Source organism: Mustelus asterias, chromosome 1 (assembly GCF_964213995.1).
Source record: "Mustelus asterias chromosome 1, sMusAst1.hap1.1, whole genome shotgun sequence".
Taxonomy (NCBI): Eukaryota; Metazoa; Chordata; class Chondrichthyes; order Carcharhiniformes; family Triakidae; genus Mustelus; species Mustelus asterias.
This window is the reverse complement of record NC_135801.1, coordinates 142,531,633-142,552,711: the sequence shown is the minus strand read 5'-3', so window position 1 is coordinate 142,552,711 and position 21,079 is coordinate 142,531,633. Positions and strand designations below refer to the sequence as shown.

Here is a 21,079-nt window from a genome sequence, read left to right as displayed (position 1 = left end):
AAATGCACTACAAACAAAAAATAAAGTTGTAATGTTGCCGCTACGGTTGTGCTGGCTGCAAAATAAAACCAATAATTAACAGAAAAGTACATATATAAAGAGTAACCCTGATTTCAGAGCAATAATTAAATCCAGGGTGTTGCTCATCCCCAAATTGCTCATTCTTACACTTTGATGTTGTCAGATGAACTGCACTGAATTACGCTCTTGTGGCACCTCCCAGTGATCTGTTTTCTTGCATCATGCTCCAGTGTGGGAAGTAGGATTGTGCAAGTCAGCCAACCTTGGCAGAATTGTGTACACATTATCTGCATTTCGACACCCTATAATTCAGCACGTACTGTATATGTATTTTTGATAACAGCACTGTTACAGACTGCACGGAACTGCTGGGTGAATCACTGGTGAGTCACAGTGTTGTAACACCAGTGATCTCAAGCCACCGTGCTGTAGCAGTAGCTTGTATTTCAGGGTGAGGTGTGATACATGAGGGAGGGACTCTGTGCTCCTCTGAATCACAATCACAATCACTTAATCGTTTCTTCCCTACCCTCCAGTACAAGTTCATTTCTGTTCATTTACAGGATGTGGGCGCCGCTGTCTAGGCCAGCATTTGTTGCCCATCCCTTTATTGCCCTTGAAAAGGTGGTGGTGAACTGTCTTCTTGAACTGCTGCAGTCCTTGTGGTGTAGGTACACCCACAGGTTTCATGATTCAGCAAGACTACCTGACCTGGGCTCCGAGCAATAAATGTAGAGCATGTGCAGTGACAATTACTTTTTCAGCAATGGAAATGATTGTGAAATGCTGCTTAATACTTCTCCCCATCTTAAAAATGTTCCTTCTCGCTGAGCCATGCCAATATCTAGCTTTATATCTCACTGTTTTCTACTCTACAAAGTATCACTTAATGCAAATGAAATTCAGACCTTTTTAAAAACTAACATGTCTTTTCATTAATTCATTGAACTTTATCTGGGGAAAAAGAAGTAAGATCTGGCTGCTGCCCTGTAGTGATCCTCCTGGGTACAAAAACCTGATTTAGGATGTCCAGAGATTGCTCACAATTTATTGTGTTTCTTTTGGGAACTTATCCCACAGTTTATTCTTTTATGGGATGCAGGTGTCACTGGCAAGGCTGGCATTTGTTGCCAAACCCTATTGCTTGTGAATTGAGTTGCTTGCAAGGCCATTTCAGAGGGCAGATCAGAGTCAACCTTATTGCTGTGGGTCTGGAGTCATGTGTAGAGCAGATTAGGTAAGGATTTCCTTCCCTAAAGGACCAGATGGATTTTTACAATAATCAATAGTTTCATGGTCACCTTACTGAGATTGGCTTTAGAACATAGAACATAGAACATAGAAAGCCACAGCACAAACAGGCCCTTCGGCCCACAAGTTGCGCCGATCACATCCCCACCTCTAGGCCTATCTCTAGCCCTCAATCCCATTAAATCCCATGTACTCATCCAGAAGTCTCTTAAAAGACCCCAACGAGTGTGCCTCCACCACCACCGACGTCAGCCGATTCCACTCACCCACCACCCTCTGAGTGAAAAACTTACCCCTGACATCTCCTCTGTACCTACCCCCCAGCACCTTAAACCTGTGTCCTCTCGTAGCAACCATTTCAGCCCTTGGAAATAGCCTCTGGGAGTCTACCCTATCCAGACCTCTCAACATCTTGTAAACCTCTATCAGGTCACCTCTCATCCTTCGTCTCTCCAGGGAGAAGAGACCAAGCTCCCTCAACCTATCCTCATAAGGCATGCCCCCCAATCCAGGCAACATCCTTGTAAATCTCCTCTGCACCCTTTCAATGGCTTCAACATCTTTCCTGTAATGAGGTGACCAGAACTGCGCGCAGTACTCCAAGTGGGGTCTAACCAGGGTCCTATAAAGCTGCAGCATTATCTCCCGACTCCTAAACTCAATCCCTCGATTAATGAAGGCCAGTACGCCGTACGCCTTCTTGACCGCATCCTCCACTTGCGAGGCCGATTTAAGAGTCCTATGGACCCGGACCCCAAGGTCCTTCTGATCCTCTACACTGCTAAGAATGGTACCCTTCATATTATACTGCTGCTTCATCCCATTGGATCTGCCAAAATGGATCACCACACACTTATCCGGGTTGAAGTCCATCTGCCACTTCTCCGCCCAGTCTTGCATTCTATCTATGTCTCGCTGCAACTTCTGACATCCCTCCAAACTATCCACAACACCACCTACCTTGGTGTCGTCAGCAAACTTACCAACCCATCCCTCCACTTCCTCATCCAGGTCATTTATGAAAATGACAAACAGCAAGGGTCCCAGAACAGATCCCTGGGGCACTCCACTGGTCACTGACCTCCATGCAGAGAAAGACCCCTCCACAGCCACTCTCTGCCTTCTGCAGGCAAGCCAGTTCTGGATCCACAAGGCAACAGCCCCTTGGATCCCATGCCCTCTCACTTTCTCAAGAAGTCTTGCATGGGGGACCTTATCGAACGCCTTGCTGAAGTCCATATAGACCACATCCACCGCTCTTCCTTCGTCAATGTGTTTGGTCACATTTTCAAAGAACTCAACCAGGCTCGTAAGGCACGACCTGCCCTTGACAAAGCCGTGCTGACTACTTTTGATCATACTAAACTTCTCTAGATGATCATAAATCCTGTCTCTCAGGATCCTCTCCATCAACTTACCAACCACTGAGGTTAGACTCACCGGTCGGTAATTTCCCGGGCTGTCCCTGTTCCCTTTCTTGAATATAGGGACCACATCTGCAATCCTCCAATCCTCCGGAACCTCTCCCGTCTCCATCGACGATGCAAAGATCATCGCCAAAGGCTCCGCAATCTCCTCCCTCGCCTCCCACAGTAACCTGGGGTACATCCCATCCGGTCCCGGCGACTTACCAACCTTGATGCCATTCAATAGTTCCAACACATCCTCTTTCTTTATGTCCACATGCTCGATCCTTTCTGTCCACCGCAAACCAGCAGTACAACCACCCAGATCCCTTTCCACCGTGAATACCGAGGTAAAGTATTCATTAAGCAGCTCCGCCATTTCTAACGGTTCCGCACAAACTTTTCCCCCTTCACCTTTTAAGGGTCCTATGCCTTCACATCTCATCCTTTTACTCTTGACATATTTGTAGAAAGCCTTGGGATTCTCCTTAATCTTACCCGCCAAGGCCTTCTCATGACCCCTTCTCGCTCTCCTAATTTCCTTCTTAAGCTCCTTCCTACATCCCGTATACTCCTCTAAATCCTTAACACCTCCTAGCTCTCTGAACCTTCTGTACGCCTCTCTTTTCTTATTCACCAGGTTCATCACAACCTTCGTGCACCACGGTTCCCGTACCCTACCAACACCCCCCTGTCTCATCGGAACGTTGTCATGCAGAGCTCCAGACAAACATTCCTTGAAAATCCTCCACTTTCCTTCGGTACTTTTCCCCAAGAATGCCTCCTTCCAATTTACCCGTCTAATTTCCTCCCTGATGACACTGTATTTCCCTTTACTCCAGAGAAACACTTTCCTAGCCTGCCTGATCCTATCTCTTTCCAATGCTATCGTGAAGGAGATAGAATTATGATCGCTATCCCCAAGATGCTCACCCACTGAGAGATCCTCCACCTGTCCAGGTTCATTAGCCAGCACCAGATCAAGTACAGCCTCTCCTCTAGTAGGCTTATCCACATACTGTGTCAGGAAACTCTCCTGGACACACCTAACAAACTCCTCTCCATCCAAACCCCTAGCCCTAGGGATATTCCAATCTATGTTTGGGAAATTAAAATCTCCCATCGCGACAACTCTGTTATTCCTACATCTCTCCAGGATCTGTTTCCCCATCTGCTCCTCAACATCTCTGTTACTATTGGGCGGCCTATAGAAAACACCCAGCAACGTTACCGACCCCTTCCTGTTCCTCACCTCCACCCACAGAGACTCCGTAGTCAATCCCTCCACGGCGTCCACCTTCTCTACAGCCGTGACACTATCCCTGATCAACAGTGCCACTCCCCCCCCTCTCTTGCCTCCCTCCCTGTCCTTCCTGAAACATCTAAAACCCGGCACCTGAAGCACCCAGTCCTGTCCCTGAGACATCCAAGTCTCCGTAATGGCCACCACATCACAATTCGAAGCAGCAATCCACGCTCTAAGCTCATCCACTTTATTCACTACACTCCTGGCATTAAAATAGACACATCTCAGACCTTCAGCCTGAGCACTTCCCTTCTCCATCACTCGTCTAACCTCCCTCTTACCCTGTTTACATTCCTTATCTATTTGCGAGCTAACCTCCTCGCTCTCAGTCCCCTCATTTCGATTCCCTCCCCCCAACCTTTCTAGTTTAAAGTCTCTCCAGTAGCCTTAGCCAACCTTCCCGCCAGGATATTGGTCCCCCTGGGATTCAAGTGCCACCCGTCTTTTTTAAACAGGTCACACCTGCCCCTAAAGAGGTCCCAATGATCCAAGTACCCAAATCCTTGTCCCTTGCTCCAGTCCCTCAGCCACGCATTCATTCTCCACCGATTCCTGTTCTCACTCTCCAGATTTATTAATTGAATTTAAATTCTACCAGTCGCCATAGTGGGATTTGAACACTTGTCCCTAGGGCATTAGCCTGGGCCTTTAGGTTACTAGTTCAGTGACATTATAACTGGCACCAATTCCGCCGCCCCCCCCCCCCCCCCCCCCCCCAACCCCCAAAAAGTTAACATGTAGACCTTCGAGTTCCAGACTCCAGAGTGTTTTAAACATTTTTAAATAGAGAAAATCAGAAAATAGGAGCAAGCATGGGCTGTTCAGCCCTTTGAGCCCACTTTGCCATTCAACATGAAATGGCTGATCTTTTTTTTTAGAATCCCTACAGTGCAGAAGGAGGCCATTCGGCCCATCGAGTCTGCGCCGACCACAATCCCACCCAGGCCCTACCCCCACATATTTACCCACTAATCCCTCTAACCTACGTATCTCAGGACTCTAAGGGGCAATTTTTAACCTGGCCAATCAACCTAACCCACACATCTTTGGACTGTGTGAGGAAACCGGAGCACCCGGAGGAAACCCACGCAGACACGAGGAGAATGTGCAAACTCCACACAGATAGTGACCCAAGCCGGGAATCGAACCCAGGTCCCTGGAGCTGTGAAGCAGCAGTGCTAACCACTGTGCTAACCACTGTGCTACCGTGCCGCCCTTCTATCTCAACACCATACTGCAACACTCTCCCCATACACTTTTACACTTCTGAGTCCAGAAATCTGTCTATTTCCTTCTTAAATATATTTCGTGACTTGGCCTACACAGCTATGGTAGAGAACTCCGTAGGTTCACTACCTTCTGAGTGAACAACTTTTTCTTTATCTAAGTGGTCTACCCTGCATCCTAAAACTGTGACCTCTTGTTCTAGACCCCTCCACCCAGAGGAAACAACATCCCTCCATCCAGTCTGTCCAGCCCTGCCAGGATTTTGTACATTTCAATAAGATCCCCTCATTCTTCTAAATGTCAATGAATCCAGCTCCAGTTGACCTAATTTCTTGTCATATACCAATCCTGCCATCCCAGGAATCAGTCTGGTGAACCTTTGCTGCTCCCCCTCTACGGCAAGTATATCCTTTCGTAGAAAAGGAGACCAAAACTGCACACCATACTCGAGGTATGGTCTCACCAAGGCCCTGTACAGCTGCAGTAAGACCATCCAGATACGCCAGATACGATCTAAGGAGATCCATCAAAGATGCTAAAAGACAGTGCCGGACCAAGCTAGAGTCCAAGGCTAACTACACCAACCCCCGCCGACTATGGCAAGGTCTGCAAGACATAACGGGCTACAAGATGAAGGCATGTAAAATTGCCGGCTCCAACGCACCCCTCCCTGATGAGCTCAATGCATTCTACGCCTGCTTTGAGCAAGAGGTCAGCGAGAGCGTGCCCTCCACCCTGGCAACCCTGGATGAACCTGTATCCGGGGTCACCATTGCAGAGGTCAGAGCAGCTTTCTTGAAGGTCAACCCGCAGAAAGTAGCCCGGATGGGGTATCCGGACATGCACTCAGATCCTGCGCGGATCAGCTGGCGGAGGTATTCCCAGACATCTTCAACCTCTCTTTACAACAATCTGCTTCAAGAAGACGACCATCATCCTGGTACCTAAGAAAAACCAAGCAACGTGCCTTAATGACTATTGGCCGGTGGCTCTGACATTCATCATTATGAAGTGCTTTGAAAAGTTTGTCATGGCGTGAATCAATTCCAGCCTCCCGGACTACCTGGATCCACTACAGTTTGCCTACTGCCACAACAGGTCCACAGCAGATGCCATTTCCCTGGTCCTGCACTCAACCCTGGAACACCTAGATAACAAGCACACCGATGTCAGACTCCTTTTTATGGACTACAGCTCAGCCTTCAACACCATTATTCCCACGAAACCCATCTCCAAACTCTGTGGCCTGGGCCTCAGCACCTCCCTCTGTGTGTGGATCCTGAACTTCCTAACTCACCGACCACAATTAGTAAGGATAGGCAACAACACCTCCTCCACGATCATCCTCAAGACTGGTGCCCCATAAGGCTGTGTTCTCAGCCCCCTACTATACTCCTTGTACACCTATGACTGTGTGGCCAAATTCCCTCCAGTTCGATTTTCAAGTTTGCTGACAACACCACCGTAGTGGGTTGGATCTCAAACATTGATGAGACAGAGTACAGGAATGAGATAGAGAATCTGGTGAATTGGTGTGGCAACAATAATCTCTCCCTCGATGTCAACAAAACGAAGGAGATTGTCATCGACTTCAGGAAGCGTAAAGGAGAACATGCCTCTGTCTACATCAATGGGGATGAAGTAGAAAGGGTTGAGAGCTTCAAGTTTTTAGGCGTCCAAATCATCTTCAACCTGTCGTGGTCCCCCCATGCCGACATTATAGTTAAGAAAGTCCATCAACACCTCTACTTTCTCAGAAGACTAAGGAAATTTGACATGTCAGCTATGACTCTCTCCAACTTTACAGATGCACCATAGAAAGCATTCTTTCTGGTTGTATCACAGCTTGGTATGGCTCCTGCTCTGCTCAAGACCACAAGGAACTACAAAAGATTGTAAATGTAGCCCAATCCATCACGCAAACCAGCCTCCCATCCATTGACTCTGTTTACATTTCCCGCTGCCTCGGCAAAGCAGCCACCATAATCAAGGACCCCACGCATCCCTAACATTCTGTCTTCCACCTTCCTCCTTCGGGAAAAAGATACAAAAGTCTGAGGTCACCTCCCAACCGACTCGTGAACAGCTTCTTCCCTGCTGCTGTCAGACTTTTGAATGGACTTACCTTGCATTAAGTTGATCTTTCTCTACATCCTAGCTATAACTGTAACACTAAATTCTGCACTCTCTCCTTTCCTTCTCTATGAACGGTATGGTTTGTCCGTATAGCATGCAAGAAACAATACTTTTCACTGTATGTTGTACATGTGACAAATCAAAATCCTTTCTCCTGTACGTAAATCCTCTTGCAATGCAGGCCAACATAGCATTTGCCTTCCTAATTGCTTACTTGCTTTCAGTGACTGGTGTACAAGGATACCCAGGTCCCTTTCTACGTCAACATTTTCCAATCTGTATAATACTCTGCCATTCTGTTTTTCCATCTGAAGTGGATAACTTCACACTTATCCCCATTATACACTGTCTGTATTTCACTCAACTTGTCTAAATCACCTTGAAATCTCGTAACATCCCCTCATCACTCACATTCCTACCAAGTTTTGTGTCATCAGCAAACTTGGAAACATTACTTTTGGTTCCCTCATCCAAATCATTGATGTATACTGTGAACAGCTGGGGCCCAAGCACTAATCTCTCTGGGACCTCACTTATCATTGCCTGCCACTTCGAAAAATACCCAATTATTCCTACTCTCTCTAGTCTGCTAACCAATTCTCAATCCATGCCAATATATCACCCCCAATCCCAGGCACTTTAATTTTGCATTGATTGGAACTTTATCAAAAGCTTTCTAAAAATACAAATACAGCACATCCACTGGTTCACTCTCATCTTTTCTACTAGTTACATCCTCAAAAAACTCTAGTAGGTTTGTCAAAAGATGTCCCTTTCATAAATCCATGTTGACTTTGTCTAATTCCTATTTTATAAGTGATCTGTTATCGTACCTTTTATAATAGAGTCTAACTTTTTCCCTTCCACTGATGTGAGGCTTACTGGTCTGTAATTCCTCCCTTTTTAAATAGCAGGGTTACATTTGCCACCCTCCAATCTGCTGGGACTATTCCAGAATCTATAGAATTTTGGAAGGTGATAACCAACTATTCCAATGGCCACCTCCTTTAGTACCCTGGGATGTAGATGATCAGATCCTGGGGATTTATCAGATTGCTGTCCCATTAATTTTCCTACACTATTTTTCTAGTAATACCAATTTCCTTCAGTTTCTGCTTCTCGCTAGAATCATAGAGTGTGAAGAGGCTCTTCGGCCTATTGAGTCTGCACCAACATGCGAGAAACACCTGAACTTCCACCTAATCCCATTTACCAGCACTTGGCCCATAGTCCTGAATGTTATGACGTGCCAAATGCTCATCCAGGTACTTTTTAAAGGATGTGAGACAACCGGCCTCGACCATCCTCCCAGGCAGCGCATTCCAGACCGTCACCACCCTCTGGGTAAAAACGTTTTTCCTCCTATCCACCCATATCCCTCTATTCCCATCTTACCCATGTAACTGTCTGAAAGCTTTTTAAAAGACAAAATTGTACCAGCCTCAACTACTGCCTCTGGTAGCTTGTTCTAGACACTCACCACCTTCTGAGTGAAAAATTTTCCCCCTTGGACCCTTTTGTATCTCTTCCCTCTCACCTTAAACCTATGTCCTCTAGTTTTAGACTCCCCTACCTTTGAGAAAAGATGTTGACTATCTACCTGATCTATGCCCCTCATTATTTTATAGATCTCTATAAGATCACCCCTCAGCCTCCTACACTCTGGGTGCTCCGGTTTCCTCCCACAGTCCAGAGATGTGCGGGTTAGTTGAATTGGCCATGCTAAATTGCCCCTTAGTATCAGGGGACTAGCTAGGGTAAGTACATGGAGCTATGGGGATAAGTACATGGACCTGTGTGGGATTGTGGTCGGTGTAGACTTGATGGGCTGAATGGCCTCCTTCTGCATTGTAGGATTCTATGATTCTAAGGACAGATGTGGTCCTGTGGCCTGAATTTGGGGGAGGGGGCGGAGGAAGAGGCAGGAAATTCCAACTTTTGAATTGTCTAATTTTGGATTACTCCCGGTACCAAGCGCAAACAAGTATAGAAATAGCATAGAGCAGGTGAATATTGGGTTGGGAGATGGCACACGGGGGAGAGCTTGGATTCTTGGGACACTGGAATTTTCTCTGGTGATGATGGGCATCATATAGGCTAAACAGATTAACAGGTAACAGCACACAATATTGGGAGAAACAGTACTAGAGTAGGAAATAGTGAAGTATTAGGTGGGTTCAGCATGAGAGTGAAGTAATATTACTTTCACATGCACGTGAATTATAGTGCATGCATATTAATGCGCAGTGTGTGGTAAATAACATTGGTGAGTTGCAGATACGCATAACTACATGAAACTAATGTTGTGGTAATAACAGAGACCTGACTTATAGAATGGCAGTAGTGTTTATTAAATATCCCTGGATGCAAGGTGTTCAGGAAAGTAGGAATTGATATAACGTGAACATTGCCATGTTGGAGAGAGAGGATATAGCGGAAGGGTCAAAGACATCATCTATTTGGCTAGTGCTCAGGAACAAACAAAGGTTGTTGGGAAACCATGTGTTATTTCAAAAAATAATTTTTGAATTTACTGGTTGGAAACCCCTAATTTTTTTTTTGTAGACTAAAATCACTTTTCAGTAACTTGGGACCACATTGAAAGATGATAGCTTTGCATTTCAATCACTGTATATTTTGCATTCCAAAACTATTGACATGGAGACAACCTGCCTGCAAAGCTGCACTAGGAACGATGGCCTTGAAAGAAGATGTGTGGGGTTATTTCCTATCCTATTAGCAAACCGTCCATTCAGTCACCTGCATAATTAACTAGGTGGATACAAGCCATTACACAATCATTTGAACAATGGACCCTGGTTGACAAAGGAAGCACAGTAAGAAGTTTAACAACACCAGGTTAAAGTCCAACAGGTTTATTTGGTAGCAAAAGCCAAGGAATCCCAGCCATGATCTAATCAAGATAACTGAAGTATATACACCACAACCATATTTGGTTCACTGGGTAGTTGGAGAGAAGTCCATGTAACAAACCAATCCTATGTGTGTTTAAGCACCAGTGTTCTCTCCAGAACCAGTGATGCTGAAAGAACAAAATCCTGAGTAGTTTATTTTCTCTCCATCTGATTTTCCAGTTTTGAATCCTGGCTTCTGATTTGACTGTCCAGATGCCACAGACTGTGATTTTAAAAAATAACTTCACTCAGCGCTGCTGTCTCCAGAAGAATGGATAAATCGTCCATTTGCCCTTTAAACTGCCTCGATGCCAAATATATCAGAACCACTGACTTCAGCCTGAAGCCAGCCAATTAGTGAAGGAAAGCCATTGTGGATCTGATTAGGGCAAATTGTGTTCAACTAAAATAAAAGCAGAAAATGCTGGAAGATGCACTCGGCAGGCAAGACAGCATCTGTGTAGTGAGAGAAACCGAGTTAATGTTTCAGGTCTGTTACCTTTCATCAGAACTGGAAGAAGTTTTTATTGATTCATGGAATGTGGGTGCCACTGGCCTGCCCATCCTGAGGGCATTTAAGAGTCAACCAACCACATTGCTGTCACTGTGGAGTCACATGTAGGGCAGACCAGCCCCCACCTCCCCCCACCCTCTCCCCCAACAAAGGACGTTAGTGAACCAGATGGGTTTTTACAAAAATTAACAATGGTTTCCTGGTCATTATTAGACTTTTAATTCCAGATTTTAATAAATTCAAATTTTACCATCCGCCGTGAATTTGAACCCTGTGTCTCTGGATTGCTAGTCTAATAACAATACTATTACACCACTGCCTCCCACTGCAGGTGGGGCAAGGATGAAATGAAACTACGAGGTACAACCAAAGCTGAAGCTAACTGATTTTATTCCTTTGCATGCCTTTTGCTGAAGGGTTTAAGGCTCTGTTGACTGACACTTGTATTTGCTAAACTGTCAATTCCCTTTCACTGCTATTTGTATTTTATTGTTTTTAGTGTTTAATTGCATTGTGCAGTTTCTGCTGCTGCGGCGTTGGCCTCTTGGCCGTTATTGTAAATTAGAATTGGTCCTCAATTGACCTACCTGGCTAAATAAAGGTTACAAATAAAAGGTTATTTTGAGAGATTGAAGGACAGAAAACTAAGTTCTCCAAGACCTAGGGAATAAAGATTGGCAGGAAAAGAAGCAAATAAACAAAAGCTGTGCCTAAAGGAAGTGTGCTGCTGGCTGAAAGAAGAAAACCGAAACCAGCAAAGAGAAGGAAACAAAATGGGGCAGTTTGCGTTAGAAACTATTTCCCTCCTCATGTCCTTCAATCTTTCCTGTCCTTCATCCTATCACAGGCCTTCCTTTTCACCATTGACCCATCCAGCACCTTCTCTGTTTTTATTCTGTGATGAAGTAACTTGCTTGCGTTTTTAATGAGGTCACAGAGAGGGTTGATGAGGGTAAAGCCATTGCTATAATGCACAGAGGACGTGTAATAAAGTGCCGCTTGACAGAGTGACCAAAGTCTCATGGAACAAAAAGAACAGTCGCCACATGGATATAAAGTTGGCTGAGTAACAGGAAGAGGGAGTTTGTAGTTAATGTTTTTTTTTAGACTGGAGGAAGGTTTATACTGGGAGTTACCCAGGGTTATTGTTAGGAACCTTGCTCTTCCTGTTGCATGTTAATAATCCAGGACCTTGATGAACAGAGCGCACATTCAAAATTTGTTGATGATACAAAGCTTGGAAGTATTGTGAACCACAAGGAGGATGGTATAGAACTTCAGAAATGTATAGACAGGTTGATGGAATAGATGGACAAGTGGCAGATGAATCTTGATACAGAGCAATGTGACATGATTCATTTTGCAGAAAAAATGCAGGGGGACAATATAAAATGAAGGGTACAATTTTTAAGGGGTTGCAGGAGCAGAGGGGTAGATATACGTAGATCATTGAAGGTGCCAGGAAAGGTTGAGAGGGAGTGATTAATAAAGTGTACAGCACCTTGAGGCTTTTTCAATAGGGGCATGGATTGCAACAGCAAATGTATTAATTAAACCTATATAAAGCACTGGTTCAGCCTCAGCTGGAGCACTGTGTCCAGTTCTGGGCACCACACTTTAGCAAGAACGTGAAGGCATTCAAGAAGATGCAGAAAAGATTTATGAGAATGGTTTCAAGGGTAAGGAACTTGTTATGTGGAGAGATTGGATAAGTTGGAACTGTTCTTGGAAGGAGATGATTTGATGGAGGTATTCAAAATCATGAGAGATCTGGACAAAGTAAATTATGTTCCTTTTGGCGAAAGGATTGGGAACCAAAGGCACAAATTTACGGAAATTGGCAAAAGAAACAATGGAGTCATGTGGCTTTCCAAAGGGAATTGGATTATTGTCTGAAAAGGAAATATTTGCAAGGCTACAAAAAGCAGGGGAGTGGAACTAGGTGAATTGCTTTTTCATAGAGCCAGCACGGATGCAATGGGCTGGATGGCCTCCTGTGCTGTAACCATTCGATCATTCTAACTGGGTCGTAATGGCCTAAGATTGTGCTACTGCTAATGGGCTGGGATGAGGAGAAAAGACAGTCTCGGGAAGTAAGGGACAGCTGGGATGCAAGATTGTGGTGATTTACAAACTACGGCACTGCTTTTTGAAGTTAATTTATTGCACCTCCCTCTCCCCACGCACCCCCCCACCCACCCCTCCCCCTCCAATTTGTCGGTAAAGAGAATTTTGGATGCCGAGTTCTGTGGATGAGTTTGTGTGGAATGGAACCTGGCAAGGAGAGTATTTGTTCCTAAGTAGCCAGTGCTTTTGGTTGAGGCGAGATGAAGTGAAGATGGAGGCATGGCAATGATTCTTAGGTAGAAAGGAGCTGGCACAGTAAATACTTTGATCTGGGGCTCGAGCTCAGCTCATACAGATTGTCTGAAGTGTGTTGGAATTGGGGCTAGAGGGTGGACTCCCTGAAGCACTGTTTGGAATAGCGTAACTATGCCAGTATAACCCGATATGGGCCAGTATTCCTACGACGCATAGCGTTGTGAAATCCTGGATGAGATTGGTCAGCAGGGATAGTTGATATTGTCATGTACATGGAAATTTGCAAATTTTGGAGTGGAACCTATTGGCATGTGAGTAATTCTAACATCAGGACATGAGGACCTAATGCTACTTTGAGGTTTTAAGACTTTCGCAAGTGCATCATTTTTTTTTTGCCTAGTTGATTTTTGGTTTTTGTAAATTTAAAATACCTTCAAGCAGATGAATCCGTAGTTCCTATGTATGACTATTTTAAATTAGGCCACAATTCCTCGACCCTGGGGGCTGACTTTTACAGAGGTGGTGAGGGGCAAGATTTCTGCTCCAAGTCAAGAGTGCCCCCCCTACTTGTATTCTTATTTAACCATCATCAAGTTGCTACTTCAATAGGGATTTCCACCACCCCACTGGGGAAGAAGTCTTACCTCCCCGAGAGCCATCCAAAGTCTCCCCAACCGCTGGTAAAATTGCAGCGGGGGGTGGCACCACTGCCGTGATGTCACTGCCATCCTGCTTCTGAGCAGGCCATAGCATTCTGGCCCTAAATTCTGGATGGGATGTTTGGAGAGAAAATACATGGGTCCCAACTGATGCAAAATTTTCTGCTTTCTGGAATAATTTTGTTAATGGGCAGATGAGAGACAACATCCTTGTGACAACAACTCCCATAACCAGGTTGTTTCTTACTTTTATCCATGTGGCAGTGTTGAGAATGAGGAACTGGTGATAAAATCCTTCAACTTGGTGAAATTACTTTTCACCTTTGGCCTGCTTTCACTTTTGGGATTCAGATTGTGTTTAATCCAATTTATGATGTGAAGTAGCTGATATAAGAATTGAACTGGATTTTGTGTTGAGAATGATGGTGAGACGATCAGTTCAGCATTATTGTGGAGCAAAGCAGACAGCAGCTTCCAGAGTATGTATATGTGCAGTTAAACGAGCAAATCAGGAAATTGTTATCTGTGTTACCCTCCACAGACTGTGCTCAGTGCCTAGCCAATAGACATGGCTTTGACATCTATGTAAGGACCATGCAGTTACCCACTAAACATGCCAGATAATGCTGGGGCTAGAACATTCCAGTGTCAGTGAACTTTTACTGGTGTGTTAAACTATAATTATAGCCAAATAACTTCCCCAGTACTGAGAATTTACTTCTACATGTGTGGACTCTCATTCCTTCAGAATATAAATAGTATTGGAGACTTTGAAATAAAGTAAAGTTAAAAGTTTATTTGTTAGTTGCAAGTAGTCTTACATCCACACTGCAATGAAGTTTCTGTGAAAATCCCCTAGTCACCACACTCCGGTCCTGTACGGATACACTGAGGGAGAATTTGGCATGGCCAATTCAACTAACCTGCACATCTTTGGATTGTGGGAGGAAACCGGAGGACCCGGAGGAAACCCACGCAGACACAGTGAGAATGTGCTGACTCTGCACAGACAGTGACCCAAGCCGGGAATCGAACCCAGCAGTGCTAACCACTGTGCCACCGCGCGATAGGAGCAGGATTGGACCATAACACCAGTCAATAAGATCATGGCTGAACCTCTGTCTCAATTATACTTTCCTGCCTGCTCCTTCTATCCCTTGTCTTCCTGAGAGACAAAATAATTGTCCATCGTGGCCTTGAATATGCTCAAGGATAGAGCATCCATAACCCACTGGAGAATTCCGAAGATTCACAATGCTGCGAGTGAAGGAATTTCTCCTCATCTCAGTCCTGAATGATTGACTCCTTGTCTAGTGTCTGTGTCCTGTGTTTTAGATTCCCCAGCCAAGCAAAACAAACTCTGCGTCAAGCCCTTCAGAATCTTATATGTTTCAATGGTTTCATTTTTTCTAAATTCCGAAAGAGTAGAGGCCCAATTTACTCAGCCTCTCATCCTATCTAGTACCTTTTGATCCATCCGTCTCTCTTAATTCATCTATCTTGTCCTCTCATTATTTTGCTTTCTGTATCTGATGATAAATCTAATTTCTACTTCCTGATTTAAAACCTCTCTTTCGGTGAGGTTTCTTCAATTAGATATTGGTTGAAGAGTCATTCTGTTGCTTGCCCTGTTGTCACATGCCACAGATCTCCTGTAGAGGTCTCTTGCTGGATTGGATCTCTTAAAAAAAACTGCAAGTCATCATTCCAAAACCCCACAAAAGTCTGTGGGCACCCATCAGTATGGTGAACTAGTTGCGTCATTTCTCTGCCACTCACCACAAAATTTGGGCTATTGTGTTCCGTCGTTCCTTATTTCCGAGATCCGTGTTCTGAAGAACCAGTGGTGGTGCTTTAAATTGTTCATGGGCTTAATTCTATACGATGGTAGTACAAGTTGGAATTTCTTGCAAGGTTAAAACCTCAATTGATCACACTCATTTACGATTCAGCAATTACGCTAAATAATCAGATTCAGATTAAAAATGCATGTAACAAATGTCCTTTCACACGAGTAATTCTTGTTTGTTCTGCAAACCGCAAGGTGTTTAATGTTGCTTACTTGCTGAGCACTCCTTATGCACACTGTAAATGGGCATTAACATGGCACTTGGGAAAGCTGCTTAAGGCCTCTCTTTCCTGTTCTTCAGCTTTTTCTTGCAGATGTGCCTTTCACACCTATGGCATATTCTGCTAACCACTTCTCATTATTCATTGCTGCAATAGCATAAAAGACTGCACCTTTGTCCCTTTTCCATCATGGTCGATAACCTTAGTCTTAGAAATTACAGCAACAGAATGTGTCCATTTGGCCCATCACCAGTTCTAGCTCTTCACCGAGAGCTATTCACCATCTCACCCATTTCTCTGCCTAATGAAGTTTGTGCCTGTATAATCTTCCCTTGCATATTCTCAAGCTGGTGCAGCAAAATCGAATTGGAGGAAAATAGAGAGGAAATGCCATGCGAGTAAATGGAATACAGACAATATTGTGGCAACTTTCTGCATGGAGTGACATAAATTGCCTGCAAAAGTTAACTTTTTCAAAATACATTGTTTTTTTTTGGTCAAATCTCATTGCAGATTTGTGAAATAGTAGATTATTTATTAGGCTCTCTGTCTGGAGTTGAGAGTGGGGAAGTGGAAGTACAATTGGGAAATGCCTTTTGGCCTAGTGCGTGATCTCTTTGGTGTCAGTGCTTGTTCACCCCTGCAGGAAGATGTCTGCTTTCAACACCTTTGCTGGCATTCTTGCTGATGCAGCTGCTGCTGATTCTGCCAGTTCCAGAGTTGCTGCTGCTGCTGTTACAAACCCCTTTATCCAAACAACATTGTTATGAAACTGTAAATGAAACTCCTGGAAACTGAGTTTTGAGGCATCTACATGCCAAATAGCTATTGAATAGCATTTGTGTGCTTTTTTTGTAGACATAACTGCCCTTTACGAACAAAGTGTTACAACATTCCCTTTGGATTTCCTGTGGTGAAAAATTGGTGATGTAGGGAATAAACACACATTCTAAATGCTGTATATATGGCATTTCTTGCACATTTTCTGATTTTTTTGAAGCCCCCAGCGTCTGTTGTTGAGACCACAATAATGAGATGTAAGTCTTCCTTATCAACTGGTACTAGACCAGCTATATATTTTTTTACTTTCTCTTCCACCTTTCAGCCCAAGTGGTAAGAAGTTCAGGAGTAAGCCTCAGCTGGCTCGATACCTGGGAAACAGTATCGACCTCAATAGCTTTGACTTTCGGACTGGGACGATGATGCCTAATAAATTACAGAGGACTAAGCAGCGCCTCCGGAATGAAGCAATAAATCAAACCAAGGTATTGTATCCTTTCCGTCTTCTGCTCTGGGTGTGTTTCAGATATGAAAACTTAATAGCATTTTTATGAATATTATCTTTGGAGTACCCATGGGCAATTGGTGCCAAGGAGTGCTGGCTGCAGATTAGAGCCTCGTACTCCCTTATAAGGTGAGTACTTATTGTTCACCAACTGGAAAGTGAAGGCAAGTGCACAGAGGCCAGATGTTTTTCTGTAAGGAAGGAGTTTAAGATTAAAGTTCAAGGTCAATTGGATCTTTCCTGTTCTTCCAGTAACCAGTTAAGCAGAAGCCTCCATATATACTGCCTGCTCGTGCTTTCACTTGGAGAGCGGTGAATAGTCTGGGATGTTGAGGCCTTGCTCCAAAAATTGAGGGAAGGAGAAAGATTGTTGAACTAATCATTTGTCTTTTGACTACTAAAATAATCACACTTAGTATTAAAATTCAAGTTTAATGAGAATATATTTGTTCTGTTTTAATGGTATTTTCACTAATTTGTGCCATAGCTTATTTTATTTGCACATGTAATTTCTTCCTCCTCATTAGAGCTATATTTATCTAGCCCTTTGCTGTTTTCTCTTAATTACAGTTGTGATTTTAGGTTGAGAAGATGAACAAAGTGGATTTATTAAGTTTGCTTTTTCACCTATTGGTTGGAAAACACTAGTTGAATACAAGCTCTCCAACTTTCTCTGCCACTTGATGGAAACAGCTGACGATATAAAACATGAGTGTATTATCGCCATTCTCCTATTGTTTACACTCTTTAGAATGCACATTTATGTTGGCCAATTAAAACCCATTGGATATAGGATCCACTAGGACAAGGGTCTTTCCCAGCATTCCGGTGTTCATGACAGACATCTGGCTATGGTAGTCTTTTCCATGCTTTTGGTCAGCTTGGTGTAAGACATAAGCAGCTTCCCATCACTATGTTAAGGAAACCCATCAACGTGATAGTCTTGAAGTTAAGCAACGGAGCAATCCACGCAGCTTGGATTTATAATGTGGACAGTTTGTGTTCTGGTGTGGTATGTCTGCAAACTAATTCTCAAATGGCTCAGGAGGCTTTTGTTGGACAAGTACTGTGCAGCTCCTCAGTGATTCAGTTGAATATATGTAGGTTAAGCAGAGTTCTAGAAATACCCCTGTATGTAATTGGGTTTCCTAAACCTTTGTTTAAGGATATTATTAAACTAGAAAGAGTGCAGAACAAATTTACTGGGATGCTACTAGGACTTGATAGTTTGAGTTATAAGGAGAGGCTGGATAGACTGGGACTTTTTTCCCTGGAGCATAGGAGACTTAGGGGTGATCTTATAGAGGTCTATAAAATAATGAGGGGCACAGATCAGCTAGATAGTTAAAATCTTCTCCCAAACGCAGAGGAATCCAAAACTAGAGGGCACAGGTTTAAAGTGAGAGGGGAGAGACACAAAAGAATCCAGATGGGCAACTTTTTCACACAGAGGGTGGTGAGTGTCTGGAACCAGCTGCCAGAGGTGGTAGTAGAGGCGGGTACAATTTTCTTTTTTTTAAAAAGCATTTGGACAATTACATGGATAGAGACATATGGGCCAAATGCGGGCAATTGGGACTAGCTTAGTGGTTTTAAACAAAAAAAGAGGGTAGCAAGGACAAATTGGGCCGATGGGCCTGTTTCCATGCTGTAAACCTCTATGACTCTATGGCCGGAATTTTACCGTCCCACCCGACACGGGAATCGGAGCCAGCGAGGGGTGGACCATGGGAAGGTTCATTGACCTCTGGCGGGATTTTACGGTTTCGGGATGACTGAGGCTGTAAAATCCCGCCCAATGACTCTTTGCTGGTGGCAACGTGTGTCTGATGCTATTTGGGACATTGGCATGCAAGCCTGTCTGGCACTGAGCAGGAAGAATCTCCACACTCTTGAGGCTTTTGCTCCAGTCCTCATTAATGATTTAGGATAGTTAGTTAATCGTCAATAGTTCTTTCGAGTACTCAAGGACACACTTGGTTCAGTTATTGGATTGTTGAAGAGTGGGCTGAATTTTGGCAAATCATTTTGGAACCATCAGCTCCTTTGCGAAGACCCAACGTTACCATCTGCTTTTTCTTCCCCCTCCACCAAAAGGGAGCAGTTTATAATTGTAAAAGATTAACTTTAACCTTCCTTAGAAAGACAGCTGATACTGGGAAGTTCACAAGAGTTACATGGTGACCAGTTATGATTATTAATAAATAGTAATATAAAACATGAGTGCATCATTGTCATTCCCCTAACCATAGAGCATTGATTCCAATGTTGGAGGTGCAAAGAAAACTTTAGCAGCTGTTGTTTTTTTTTGACTCCAATCATGACAGGCACCTAATAATGGATATATGAAGAAATGCTCTGATATCTAACCTCCAGGTAATGCCTCAACGTTTCTTTTACTAGTTGTATTGACAGCTTCCTCCCAATGCAATGAATGAACCTATTACATTTTTCAGTACACCAGCCATCTGATATGTCCATGATGTGGCCTCTGGTGACTAGACTAGAGACAAAACAATGTTGCTGACTTTTAACTGCCCTCTGAAATGGCCTCACAAGCCACTTGACAATTAGGGATGGGTAATAGATGTTGGCCTTGCCAGTAAAGCCCAAATCCCATGAATGAATAAATTTTAAAAAATGAAAGCAATTGATTTTGTGCTGATTTGCCAACAACTCCACAATCATTGTATCATGTGACTGCCAGAAAGGCAGAAAGAGAATTGAATGGACCATGGCCATTTTTCATCCAACAATTCCCATGTAATTCACACTTGTTTGTCTCTCAGCTATTTATGTATCTTCCATATTTCTAAAAAATCCATTGTTGAATCATAAAATCCTTACAGTGCAGTTGGAGGCCATTTGGCCTATCGAATCTGCACCAACTCTCCAACAGAGCATTACACTCAGGCCCTATGCTTGTGACCCCATGTATTTATCATGCTAACCTCCCTAACCTATGCATCTTTGATTTGATTTATTATTGTCACATGTATACAATGGAAAGTAATGTTTCTTGCACGCTATACAGACAAAGCAACAATTCATAGAGAAGGAGAGGGTGCAGAATATAGTGCTACGGTCATAGCTAGGGTGCAGAGAAAGATCAACCTGATGCGAGGAAGTTCCATTCAAAAGCCTGATGGCAGCAGGGAAGAAGCTGTTCTTGAGTAGGTTGGTACGTGACCTCAGACTTTTGTTTCCTTTTCCCAGCGGGAGAAGGTAAAAAAGAGTGTGTCTGCTTTTCCAAGGCAGCAGAAAATGTAGAAAGAGTCAGTGGATGCAAGGCTGGTTTGTGTGATGGACTGGGCTTTGTTCACAACCCTTTGTAGTTTCTTGCGGTCTTGGACAGAGCAGGAGCCATACCAAGATGTGATACAGCCAGAAAGAATGCTTTCCATGGTGCAGCTGTAAAGGTTGGTGAAAGTCGTAGCTGACATGCCAAATTTCCTTCACCTCCTGAGAAAGTAGAGGCATTGGCAGGCTTTCTTAACTATAGTTTCGGCATGGAGGGACCAGGGCAGGTTGTTGGTGATCTGGACACTGAGAAACCTGAAGCTCTTGACCATTTCCACTTCATCCCCATTGATATAGATAGGGGCATGTCCTCCATTAAGCCTCCTGAAGTCAATGACGATCTCTTTGTTGATGTTGAGGGAGAGATTATTGTCGTCACACCAGTTCACCAGATTCTCTATTTCATTCCTCTACTCATCATTGCTTGAGATCCAACCCACTATGGTGGTGTTATCAGCAAACTTAAAAAACGAGTTGGAGGGGAACTTGGCCATACAGTCATAGCTATATAAGGAGTATGGTAAGGGGCTGAGGGCACAGACTTGTGGGGTGCTGATGTTGAGGATAATAATGGAGGAAGCGTTGTTGCCTATCCTTACTGATTGCAGTCTGTGAGTTAGGAAGTTGAGGATCCCGTCGCAAAGGGAGTGGTTGAGCCCGAGGCCAC

The 21,079-nt window shown here is 44.0% G+C and overlaps 1 protein-coding gene across 1 annotated transcript in view; it reads left to right on the top strand.

The window, feature by feature from the left end:
• LOC144498467 (methyl-CpG-binding domain protein 2-like) overlaps positions 1-21,079 on the top strand; it is a 111,731-nt gene that overhangs the window by 10,346 nt on the left and 80,306 nt on the right. Inside the window, exon 2 of the mRNA XM_078219633.1 lies at positions 16,933-17,092. Within this exon, the coding sequence (XP_078075759.1) occupies positions 16,933-17,092 (160 nt within the window). The remainder of the gene's footprint in view (positions 1-16,932; positions 17,093-21,079) is intronic.